This window comes from Meleagris gallopavo, chromosome 28 (assembly GCF_905368555.1).
Source record: "Meleagris gallopavo chromosome 28, MGAL_WU_HG_1.1, whole genome shotgun sequence".
Classification (NCBI taxonomy): domain Eukaryota; kingdom Metazoa; phylum Chordata; class Aves; order Galliformes; family Phasianidae; genus Meleagris; species Meleagris gallopavo.
In genome coordinates, this window is record NC_139431.1 from 2,720,265 (window position 1) to 2,731,449 (window position 11,185).

Sequence of the window (11,185 nt, forward strand, 5' to 3'; positions counted from 1 at the left end):
TCAAACAAACGCCGTTTAATAACTTGATGCACGTCACTCGTCCAGCAGACGTGTCGGACAGCTTTGAGTCATCACGTTGTGCTGCAAAACAAGGGCTCAGTGAGGTGTGGTCCTGAGCCCCACGTCCCAGCGGGATGAACACGCGGCGGCTCTGAGGACACTCATTTGTAATGCTTCTTTTTTCTCTTTTTTTTTTTTCTTTTTCACTGAGATGATTAAAATGAGGGCTGGGAGAAGCAGTTCACAGGGGAACGGCGCTCGGTTTGCTCCTGCGATTGGCATTTCAGCATTGGCTTTTTGTTACTGTAAAGTAAAAATACTTTGTTTTTGTCTGAATGAAAACGTCCATCACGGAGTCCAGCAGATGTCTGACCAGCAACCCTTTGGCATCTTCTGTTCCCAAAGTCCTATGGAGGCCAAAGCTCCATTTTGTGGGGTGGGTGATGAGACCACATGATGATGGATCACTACTGTGGTGTTAATGCCACCTCCAAGCTGGGAGATGGGCGAGACATCACCTTGAAACATCTACCTGCACCCTGGTGGGGTCAGTAGGGCTCAAGGTCTGTTTGTATTTCAGCCTTCAATGCCAGGTTGGAAGTGTTACACGGAGCTTCAATACATTCTAAGAGACGAAAGAATGTCAAAGATGGCACAAAGGGTGAGGAGGGGATTAAACACCCCATGCTCTTAAAGGAAGAAGACATCCTGTGCTTAAGGACGAGATAAAAAAACAGAAATCCCTGAAACCTGAAAGGTTCGTGTCACCGGAATCCCAATCTAACTATTTAAATCACGGTACCACCGAATCCTGGGGCTGCTGGTGCTCAGATCACCGCTGCAACTCGGATCGTGGCTTCAGCCTCCTCTGTTCAGCTGCATTTCTCACCGTGTGCTTTTAACAACAAGAGCAGAGGATGGCAGAAAAGAAGTTCCCTGTGCGATCATTGGAAGAAGGAAGGAGAGCACAGAAACGGCCCCAAGCAGCGCTGGAGCGCAACGTGCTTTGGGGCGACGGTGAAGTTCTTCACGGAAACGAGAAAAAGAATATAAAAAAAATGATGAAAAAGTTCAGTGTGAGGCACTCGTGCACTCCGTGGGGTCACATGGAGCTGTCGGCCAGGCTCTGCGCCGTGCCGCGGCCGTTGCGGGATGCGCCGTTCTCCTGCGCCCCGTTGGCACTCGGCTTCTCCTGCGGTGCAGGGCTGCCCTGGCTGCCAGTCTCCAGGTCGTAGTGGTCTTCATCCTGCAGGCAGCAAGAGAAGTGGTGTTAGGGAGGGAAGGTGGCTCTGCCACCAAGCAGAGGGTGGGTGGCATCCTGTGGGCACGGGACCGGCACCCGCTAACATAGAGCCATGTGGACATGGAGCCCTGCTGGCAGCCAGGAGCTGTGCTTGTCCTCTGGGACCTGAAAAGAGGAGCTGTCAGGTGGGTGCTGGTGGATAACCCACCTTGGGTTGGCAGAGCTGCCCCAGCACTGAGTGGCTCTGCTTTCCTCTGGTGGCCAAGAAGAACCACCATGGAATGAAAGCTATGGGATTTTCCTACTTCACTTGCCCTATCTCTTGCAGCAACACACCAGCAGCTCAACACTGCACAGCATGGAGATGCATATGGGCCTGCCCATACACAGCTGTGCTCTGTGGCTCTTTACTGACACTGCTGCAAGGAGCAATCATCATCTCCTACTCAGGCACACTCACTCCATGTGCCCGTAATGCAGCAGGGCCCACAGGGGTGCAGCAGGGCCCATAGGGATGCAGCAGGGCCCATAGGGATGCAGCAGGGCCCATAGGGATGCAATAGATCCTTTGGTGTTCAGCAGAACCTGGTGATCCTGGGCTGTGGGCAGAGATTGCAGCCAACAGCAGAAGAGAGAAGAGGGTGGGCACCAGCACTGTGCATCCCATGTGTATCCTCTGATCTCTGTTCATTTCTCACCCCATATCTGTGGCAGTGAGGTCTGTGCTACTCATGGCAAAGTGGTGTGACACTGTTCAGCATCTATAACAGCAGCTCCCACCGTGTGCTGGCCCCATTGCCACCATTCAGGGCTGCACCCAGCAGTGCTGGGCTCCAGCTGCCTCTTGCACAGCTGCACATCTGGAGCGAGACCTTTCTGACAACGAAGCACTCCAATGGCTGCAGCACCACCCGTGAGCAATGATAGGAGAAAAGCCAGGCCCTGAAATTCGTGGCAAAGGAGTTCTGAGCGCTCAGGGTGTAACATGGACATAGGAGCATTTCTTCTTTCTTTCTTGATAACGTTTTATTAAGCGAGGGGAGGAAGAGCCTTTCTTACAGCATCAGTAAATGGGTGGCGGGGCGCCGGCTCCTGGCTACCGGGCGCTTTGCCACCTGTAGGCACTGACCAGCCTCTGTCCTGCAGGGCTCCAGCTCCGCCGCCGCATCAGGAAGTACCCAGCCGTGCCCAGAGCTGCCAGCAGGAGCCCAGAGGTGACCAAAGCCGTCAGTGTCTTCCGAGAAAAGTCCTGGTGGCTCCGCACGCTGCCCCGTTCGAGGGATTTGATTCCGAACTGAAAAAAAAAAAAAGAAAAGAACACTGCCAAAGAGAGCCAAGAGCCTCGCAAACAGGAAACGTGTGCGTCTGCTCTGCAGCTTCCAAACAAAGCTGCTCTTCACCTCCTTGGGAGATGCACACAAACAAGGCAGGGCTGTGCTGCCTGAGCTCTGTGCTTCGCTCACAGTGCAGTATCTGCTGCTGCACGCTGAGGTTTGCTACCCCACACCTGAGATTTAGAGCACGCATCTGCATGGATGGAGTATCTGTGAGCTGCTGCAGCTCTGCTGGCTGCCTTCATTTGGACACCTGGAGCTCGGCTTTAGGAGCCGGCAGCAGCCTCACTGCAGTGCTGAGAGCAGGAATTAATTAACATCACGCAATGCTTTGAAGATGCAGAGTTCCAATTACATCCTAAGAGTTATCATTAGGATCTAGCCCTTTTTAGAGAAGGATACTACCCAATTTTACAGTGACTTCCAAGCAATTCTACCTTCCGTGCTTGCATCGAGGATCCTGGGGCACTGTTGCGGTGATTTTGGGCTCACTGCTGCCTGGCACAACAGTGGACTCCAGGCACTGAGACCATCCTGACACTGAGCTGCCTAAACCCCACTCCCAGGGCCCGACCTCTCTGGGCATTTACCTTTTCCCATTGAGACTCCTGGAGCACATCCATAGCAGGATCTGCAATTGTTAAACAGGAGAAGTGCATTACAAGGAGCGTCACATTGCAGTTGACATCAGCATGAGGACCCAGGAGCCACAAACCCCTTCACCCCTCCAGGTGCAACGCCATGGCTGAAACAAAACCCCAGAAGAAAGAGCTCCTCCCAGGCTGCAAGTGAGAATTGGTGCCCTACGGAGGCCTCCCCAGCCCCTCTCTGGGGCCTGAGGCATGGTGATGTCTGGGGCTCAGCTCCTGACCTGTGTTCCCATCGAGGATGAGCAGCAGGCACTCCTGGTCCACCTCGGACATGGCGAGTTTGATCTGGCAGGGTGGGGGAACACGGTGAGCATCCTCTTCACAGATCGTGCTCCATAAATCTGAGCCCTTCGTATCCAAAAAATGTTTCTGCAAGGTTTTCAAACAAAGAGCCATGAAACCAAGGATAAATGAAATTAAGATATTCATAGCAACTCTTGCAAGTGACATTTAAACAAAGCTAAATTTAGGATCTGAATGGCATGGCAAGTCCCTCCAATCTCTGGACGGAGCAAGCAGCCTGAAGAGCCCCATTGTTTCAGGATCCCAGGCAGGAGCTGAGAGGGAGGGGAAATAACAAAGAAGCATTTTGCCTTCCTGTTTAGGAAATGTCTTCAGAGTTTTCTCTAGGTTGCTGATCAAAGGCCAGGCAACAAAACACGCATTTCTCGCTTCTTAGAGCTGAGCCTTCGCTTGGATGGAAGAGGAAGAGGAGAACTGCAGCCTTTCCCTCCCATGGGCAGGTTCCTGTATGGGACAGGACTGTCCTTCTCCTTGCAGCTATTTCCAGATGCTGTCTGCCAGCAAAGCCACTGACCCCATGCCCCATCCCATCCCATCTCACTCTATCCTATCCCATCCCATCCCACTGGGCCACAATCACAGCCCCTCTGTCCCACACACAGCTCCACGCCGCCTGCCTTCCCCTAGAGTCCCACACCAACAGCCACACTGAGCAAACAAAAATGCAGAGATCTGTCCACGGCAGAATAACAAACAAATCAGTTTCAGCTGTCTCAGTAGAGCTTGGCGTGGGGACAAGGAAGGCCAAGATGGAACATGAGGCCCAAGTGTGTACTTTCCTTTCTCCGCTGTGGAAAGAACTCATCCACGTATCAGAGTTTCCCTTTGCAATTAGCAGAGCTGGGTGCCAGCTCATTGCTCATTTGCTTTGGGAAAAGCCAGCAGGAAGGACACAAGGCCATTCCCTCTGATCTGCCCCTTCTCGGCAGCTCCTATCAGTTCCCAGCTGCAGCACCCACCACCAAGCCAAGCAGTTTGGAGCAGGGCATGCACTTTGCTATGGCCCTGTAGGATATCCTGCATGCTATACCATCCATGCTCGTGCAAGCCATGCAAATGCCAGGAGGTCCAGTGCCACTAGATGGCAAGCTGAACTCGGGAGCTTCCATACCAACCTGGCAAACCATTGCCACTGTAAACAATGTCATTTAACAGGCAATTTACAAAGGGAAGCCAAGCAGGAATTCACCCACTCAAAGTGGTCACAGCATGGCTGACCAGCAAAATAAGACTCATCTTTGTCATTTGTACCCAGGGTGCTGCCAAGCCTCTGTCCCATAAGGTCCTGCCCCTGTTGGGCTCTCCTGCAGCTCCTGCATGGAGGGCACATCTGCTCCTACTCACAGCAGCACCACAGCTGCCCCTTCCTTGCTCCTATAAATGGTTTTGGTGCAAAAAGCCGAAGGCTGTTACAGAGTGCCTGGGATTCCTCTGGGAGTCAGCACGGACAGGGACACAGCTCTGCCCCCAGGCTCCTTCCCTGGGCTGCTGGCAAGACAAGAAAAGGCGACTGTGTTCCCAACAGAGCAGAGGAAGGAGAACAATAAAGGCAGTTTCCTGTCAAATGTGGTGGGAGAGACTTCAGAAGCCAAACAGACCCCAGAGCTTCATAAGGAAAAAGGAGGATTTATGCAACCAGAAAGCGAGATTCCGTTGGGATCCCTTTGGGATCCTCCAGGGGCTGCTGCAGCCATCCTCCCCTTTTATTTGGCACAGCCCTAATGCTTTCCCTTAGGATGAAAGTGCAAAGCTCTCCACCCCAAACCGACCCCCAGTACAGTGACCCCACCTCCTCCAGACTGCGAGTGATGCAAAATCCACCCCTGCTGCCCCCCACCTCCCGTGTGCCTCTCCATGGCAAATGTAGGGCAGCCACTCACACAGGTGTGGGACTCGTTGAGCCGCAGGCAGAGGGCTCCGCTGTCGCTCACTTCTTTGATGTTGTGGCACGTGATGGGCTGGAAGTCAGAAAGCAGTGCTGGGATTAGCGAACCACTGGAGTATTGTGTGCTGTCCAAAATGCAGATTTTGAAAGCAGAAGACCCCTCCAGAATGCTTGTGTTGTCTCCTCTGCTCAACAGCTCACAGCACAATGCTGAAGGTTCCTGGGTTGCCCTACGTAGCAGGGCTGCAAGCAATTTGCAGGGCTCTGCAGCACCTGTGCTTTGCTCTCTCATCCTGGCCAAGGTGCATGCACTGCATCACCAGCTTTGTTCATCCCTCCCTACCCATGAATGCCACAGTGCAGACCCAGACAGGGCTGGGAGCAAGACACCCTCTGTGATTGCTCACAGCCTGATGCGAAGCCACCCACTCTCCCCACTGCGTGGGATCACCAATGCAGACCATGTGCAGCCCTACCCCCCTCCTCTCACCTTGCTGACACACCAGATGTGTGCAGCTGTATGGTGTCCTCCGAGACCGCCGTCAGTCTGGGGGTGGCCGTGGAGCTGAGCGATGTTGATGCAGATGGGTGTGCAGCTGCTGTCGTTCTGGGGTGCAGTGTTGGGCTCAGCGTGGTGGGTGCCCCACTGCTTGTGTCCTCTGGATGGTTGTCCAGCAGTGGTGTGGGGGTCTGGCTGCTCTGAGTGCTGCTCTGGGTGCTGGGATGGGTGCTGGGATGGGTGCTGAACTGGGGGCTGTGCTCACTGCTGAGTCCTGGGGAACTGGGGCTGCCTGATGTGGGTTGAGCAGTGGCTGCTGTTTGGAAGAAATGCAGTGAGAAAGATGCACAGAGAAGCTTAAGTCCTCTGCAATCAGTGCGTGGCATCGCGCTGACTGAAGTACAATATTGATTTGTCATAGCCAGCAGCATCAGAAGGCGGCGTTGGCTGTGTAAGAAATGCATTAGGCTTGCTTAGGTTGCCTAATTGTTACATGAGCTCCATAATCTGTGCACAATGGGCTCAGTTCCTGGGCACACACTGCAACACTGCCAGGGTGCCATGGCCGACCTCCCCCCTTGATCTGGAGCCATCAGAGAGCTGGGGTAAAAAATTAATGAGGCCATCGTCCCATCCTGTCTTATCTGTTTGATGGAGAGAATGGGGCTGAGCCACCAGGCCTGCAGGCAGCCAGAGCTGTGCTGCTTGGCTCTGGTGGCTGCACAGGAATAAAGCAATGGGTTTTCCCAGTGGGTTCTTTTTCTGAGCCCATTCTCTGACCGCTGGGTTTCTAAGGGCACATCGTACCCATGCACTGAATAAATCTGATTAACAACGGAGTGATTACCAGGATTGCTGTCCTGTGTCGGTGCAGTGCTGCCCATGATGCCGGTGGGTGCCACACTGCCAGTGCTGCTCTGTGCTGTTGCCACGGCCAAGGACACAGCAGTTGAGCTGTCTGTGGGGCTGTCAGCAGCGGTACCTGGGGGAGAAGAAGCATTAGGGGCTGCGGCCAGGCCTCCGTCCACCCCTGTCCCATAGCTGCACAGGGAGGTTGAGCTCACAACTTTGCTTTCTTCTTGCCCCAAGTTGGCCTCGAGCTCACGTGGGTCCAGAGAGCAAACAGCTGGGAGAGCATCAAAGGCTCCGCGAGCACCAAAGCTCTGGGAGCACCGAGGATGGGCCCAGTTCTGCCCTCATCCTGCACACCCCGAGCTCCATCAGAGCGCTGCACAAAGCCGGATTGTGGAGCAGCTTGAATCGATAATCCTTGGAGGGAAGACTGAAGCCTTGGAAGAGATCTCTGTGTGTGCCTCGGGAAACAAAAGTTGGATCTGCAGCCGCAGGCAGCGTGTCAAAGTAAATAGAAACATTCCCATTGGCTGCGGCTCAGGCTCTGACTCATGAGCAAAAACATCTTTGGAGGTAAAGCAGAATGTTTGGGGAGTTGCTCGTTGCTCTAACTTAAAGTTTATATATTGCTTCCTGGTGTGTTCCAGAGATGACACTTCCAGCTTTCCTTTCTGCTGTGAACTTCATGAGTCAGTGAAAACACATTTCTTCCCATCTCTTAACCTTTTACATTCCTATTTCCACTTTTGCAAGCTGCTTCAGTGTCTCCTGCGGGGCTGTTGCTGTTTAAGACTCTTATCCAGATACTAAAGACAAACTAATATAAGATACGTTGTTTCGTTTGTGTTTCTGCCCAGCACAGCTCCGAGGAGCCTTACCTCACCCTTCCCAGCAGCGCTTCCACAGGGAGCAGTGCTGACATGGGCTGAGCAATGCCAGCAGTGGGGCTGGGTGTGCACTGTGCCCTTAGTATGCCTTGGGGTGCTGTGCCTTGGGGTGCTTTGCATTGGGGTGCTGTTGCTTGGGGTGCCTGTGTTGGGGATGCTGTGCTTTGGATTTCAGTGCTGTGCATTTGGGTGCTGTGCATTTCAGCACAGTGCATTTGGTGCTGTGCATTTGGGTGCTGTGCATTTCAGTGCTGTGCATTTGGATGCTGTGCATTTGGGTGCTGTGCATTTCAGCACTGTGCATTTGGGTGCTGTGCATTTCAGCCTGTGCATTTGATGCTGTGCATTTGGGGCTGTGCATTTGGGTGCTGTGCATTTGGATGCTGTGCATTTCACCGTGCATTTGGGTGCTGTGCATTTGAGTGCTGCGCATTTCAGCACAGTGCATTTGGATGCTGTGCATTTGGATGCTGTGCATTTGGGTGCTGTGCATTTCACTGCTGTGCATTTGGGTGCTGTGCATTTCAGCACAGTGCATTTGGATGCTGTGCATTTCAGCACTGTGCACATCAGCATCGTCCTGACAGAACTTCTCCCAGCTAAAGCTATCAGCACTTGGCTGGAGGAGGCCCAGAGGACCTGGGTTGTTGGTTGAAGGCCGTGCTGCTGCTCAGAAGTCCCTGTGGGGCTGCTCAGAAGCAACGCTGCAGCTGCTCGGGGCTCTGCTGGGGTGGCTGCAGGTGGTCAGGGCCGGAGTCAGGCTCTGCTCTCAGGGAAGGTCTCTCCCCTCCCTGGCAGTTGCAGCCAATCCCATCCCTGAGTTTTTCTGAAGAATTTTAACAAATCAAAACCAGGAGGCGTGAGCCTGTGCCCAGAACTGAAGTAGTGCAAAGTTAAAGCCAGGCTTTGCATACAGCTCTGTGTTTGCATGGCAATCAGCCGGAAACTTTACATCACTGGAACTGAGGTGACCTCCCAAAGCACCACAGCCACCCCAGCACCTGTGAACTGTTCCAGATGTCTGCACGGCACCAGAGGTATTTCTGATCAAAGCCTTTTCACTCCGAATGTCTCAAATTGAAGCCTGGGCTACTGCTGGGTGCAGTTTGCAAGAAGATGCGTCACACAGTGCTGCTTTCTTCCTCCCTCCATTGTGGCACATGCAGCTGCTTCTACAGAAACCACGGTGAAGTTTTCTGCAGCACTGCAACTCATGAGACAAATAACCATCCAAACGTGAGCTGGAGGGTCCACCCTGAAGCGGCCATTTATTGCACACACGTTTTTAGCAGCTTTGCTAAACGGGTCCAACAGAAAGCAAAACTCCACAACGCCAAAAAGATCAGCAAGCATGAAAAAAAAAAAAAACCGCCTTGCTTTGCGCCCACAGTCATGGATCACGGTGCTTTCTGCCCTGTGCCTGCAGCCCTACAAGGCAGAAGGTGCAGCCCAGAGGGATTCCCTGGACTTCAATTACACCTCCCGTGCGCCTTGGGACGCACAGCTCTGGGATTGCAGTGCGGAGATCCATCCTGCATTACTCACACATTCCCAGCCGTGCTGCTCCCAGCCATGTGGCAGGAACTGGGGCGGGTGGAGCCCTCTTCCCTCTGGAAATATCTGATAAAATCCCTGCTCTCCCCCCTCCCTCCTTGCACAGGATATGGGTGTGGGGCTGCAGGAGCGCTCCGTCGTGGCTGCGGGCTCGGGGCACCATGGGCTGCACGTGGACATTGGAAACCTCCTTTGCATCACTGATTTGTAGAGCTTTTCTGGATCTTGCAGGAAAACAATTAATAAAGAAAGAATGCTTCCCAAAAACACGAGATTTAAGAAACAAAATCGAGCTTGGCCGAAAAGACTGAACATGACATGGGCCAGCAGTGCTTGCATTGGGAGCATCCAAAGCACAGCTCCTATGTCCCACACAGGTGTGGAGCTGAGCATGGCCAGAAGCCCAGAGCTCACCCCACCCGCGAGGCTCCGTTCCGTGCCATGAACACAGCATGCAGGGCAGCGCAGCTCCCGGGGTGAGAAATCCACCCCAGCAGCAAAGGGAAAGGAGCGCCGTGGAACAGAAGAGCAAAACACAGCAAATTCCTTCAACAGAGGCAGTCCCTCACTTTGGCAGGAGTTGGGAGAAATTGCATCTGATGACACCCGCGGGTCCCTGGCTGCTGTCCCAGCACTCTGCGCCCGCACGGAGCGCTGCTTCACTTCTTTATTACTTTGTGGTTGTTGGGCTTGGGTCAAAAATGATAATATTTCCATATAGAATAACCCCTTATTAATATATATATATATATTTTTCAGATGATGACTACTTTGAAGAGCTGGAATAGGAGAGTTTAATACTTAAGACTCATCCGATTTTCACAAAATGTTCAGTCCCTGCCACAAAACAGATTTATACTGCTGCAGAGCGAGGGGTGTCCTCAGCTGTGGGTGCACCCTGCAGCTTTGCATGCTGCATCTGCACCCCCTGTGTTATCTGCAGTACCGTTAGGGAGCTCTCCCATCTCGATTGCTGTCCTTCCCAGCCCAGCAGCATTCGGTTTGCAGCACCTCGTGTGTCGGGCAGGGTGCTCAGTGCGGCACTGCTCTGCAGAACATCAGTCAGGTGCTCTTTATGTGAAATTGCAATCTGCTCCGCTCCCACTACATACCCAACAAAACGCATTCCCCACACTTCACCCTTTCCAAAGACACAAAGCAGTTGCCCCATGCACTATTCCCACGCTGTTCCATTTCCCAGCAGCTGCATCCCTGATCTCTTCTGCAGCCCGCACTCACCAGACAACTTCACAAGGCAGAACGCGATCCAGAAAAGCTGCCTCCACTTCATCATGTGCACGCTTCCCCAGCACAGCATTCCTACTCAGGGCTCCCCGTAACTCTGGGTGCTGCTGGGTCCGCTCGTGGGTTCAGCTCTGCAGCACTGCTGAGCTCATGTGCTTGGTTGGAGTTCAAGTCCCTGAGCTCACTCGGTGCTGGGGTGGGTTTCAAGTCAGGAGTTGTGCATTGGTTCAAGACGGCGAGGTGGAGTTTGCCTGATTCGATCCCACGGTTTTATAGAGTTCATGGCAACCTCGCTATCACTTAGGTAATTTTCTCCTCCCTGCTTTCCTGCCAGCACTTCCAAACAAACAAACAGACGGAACAAATCTCCCCCAGCAAAGGAGCCCACAGCCCTCATTGTTTTAACCCTTTCCTGAGAGCTGCTGCCCCACACAAAGGGGCTCCAGCCCAGCAGAGCTGCTCCAAATCCACCCAAATCCACCCCCCGTGGGTATGGGGAACCCCCAGGAAATGGAAATGCTGAAAAATGGCTCCTGAAGCTGAGATTTTCTCATCAAATTTAGCAAGGAATTCAAGGATGTGAAATCATCACTGACCTGAAGAGAGGTAATTCCATTATCTTCACTAAATTGACTCTGGTCAAACTGAGAGCTGAATGAGATTTAGGGGATGTCTACGAGAGAGCAGAATTCACAGGCAAAGCCTTCTGCTTAAAGCCTGGAGCAGAAAAGGG

The 11,185-nt window shown here is 53.0% G+C and overlaps 1 protein-coding gene across 1 annotated transcript; it reads right to left on the reverse strand.

Annotated features, from left to right (window-relative positions):
* On the reverse strand, positions 1–10,718 carry CD34 (CD34 molecule). Its single transcript, XM_085210184.1, has 8 exons — positions 10,447–10,718; positions 6,762–6,896; positions 5,917–6,230; positions 5,411–5,488; positions 3,449–3,596; positions 3,168–3,208; positions 2,373–2,537; positions 1–1,246 (listed from the first exon to the last, which is right to left on the reverse strand). The coding sequence occupies exons 1-8, from the start codon at positions 10,523–10,525 to the stop codon at positions 1,103–1,105; spliced, it is 1,104 nt and encodes a 367-aa protein (XP_085066310.1). The 5' UTR covers positions 10,526–10,718; the 3' UTR covers positions 1–1,102.
* Between the last annotated feature and the right edge of the window lie 467 nt (positions 10,719–11,185).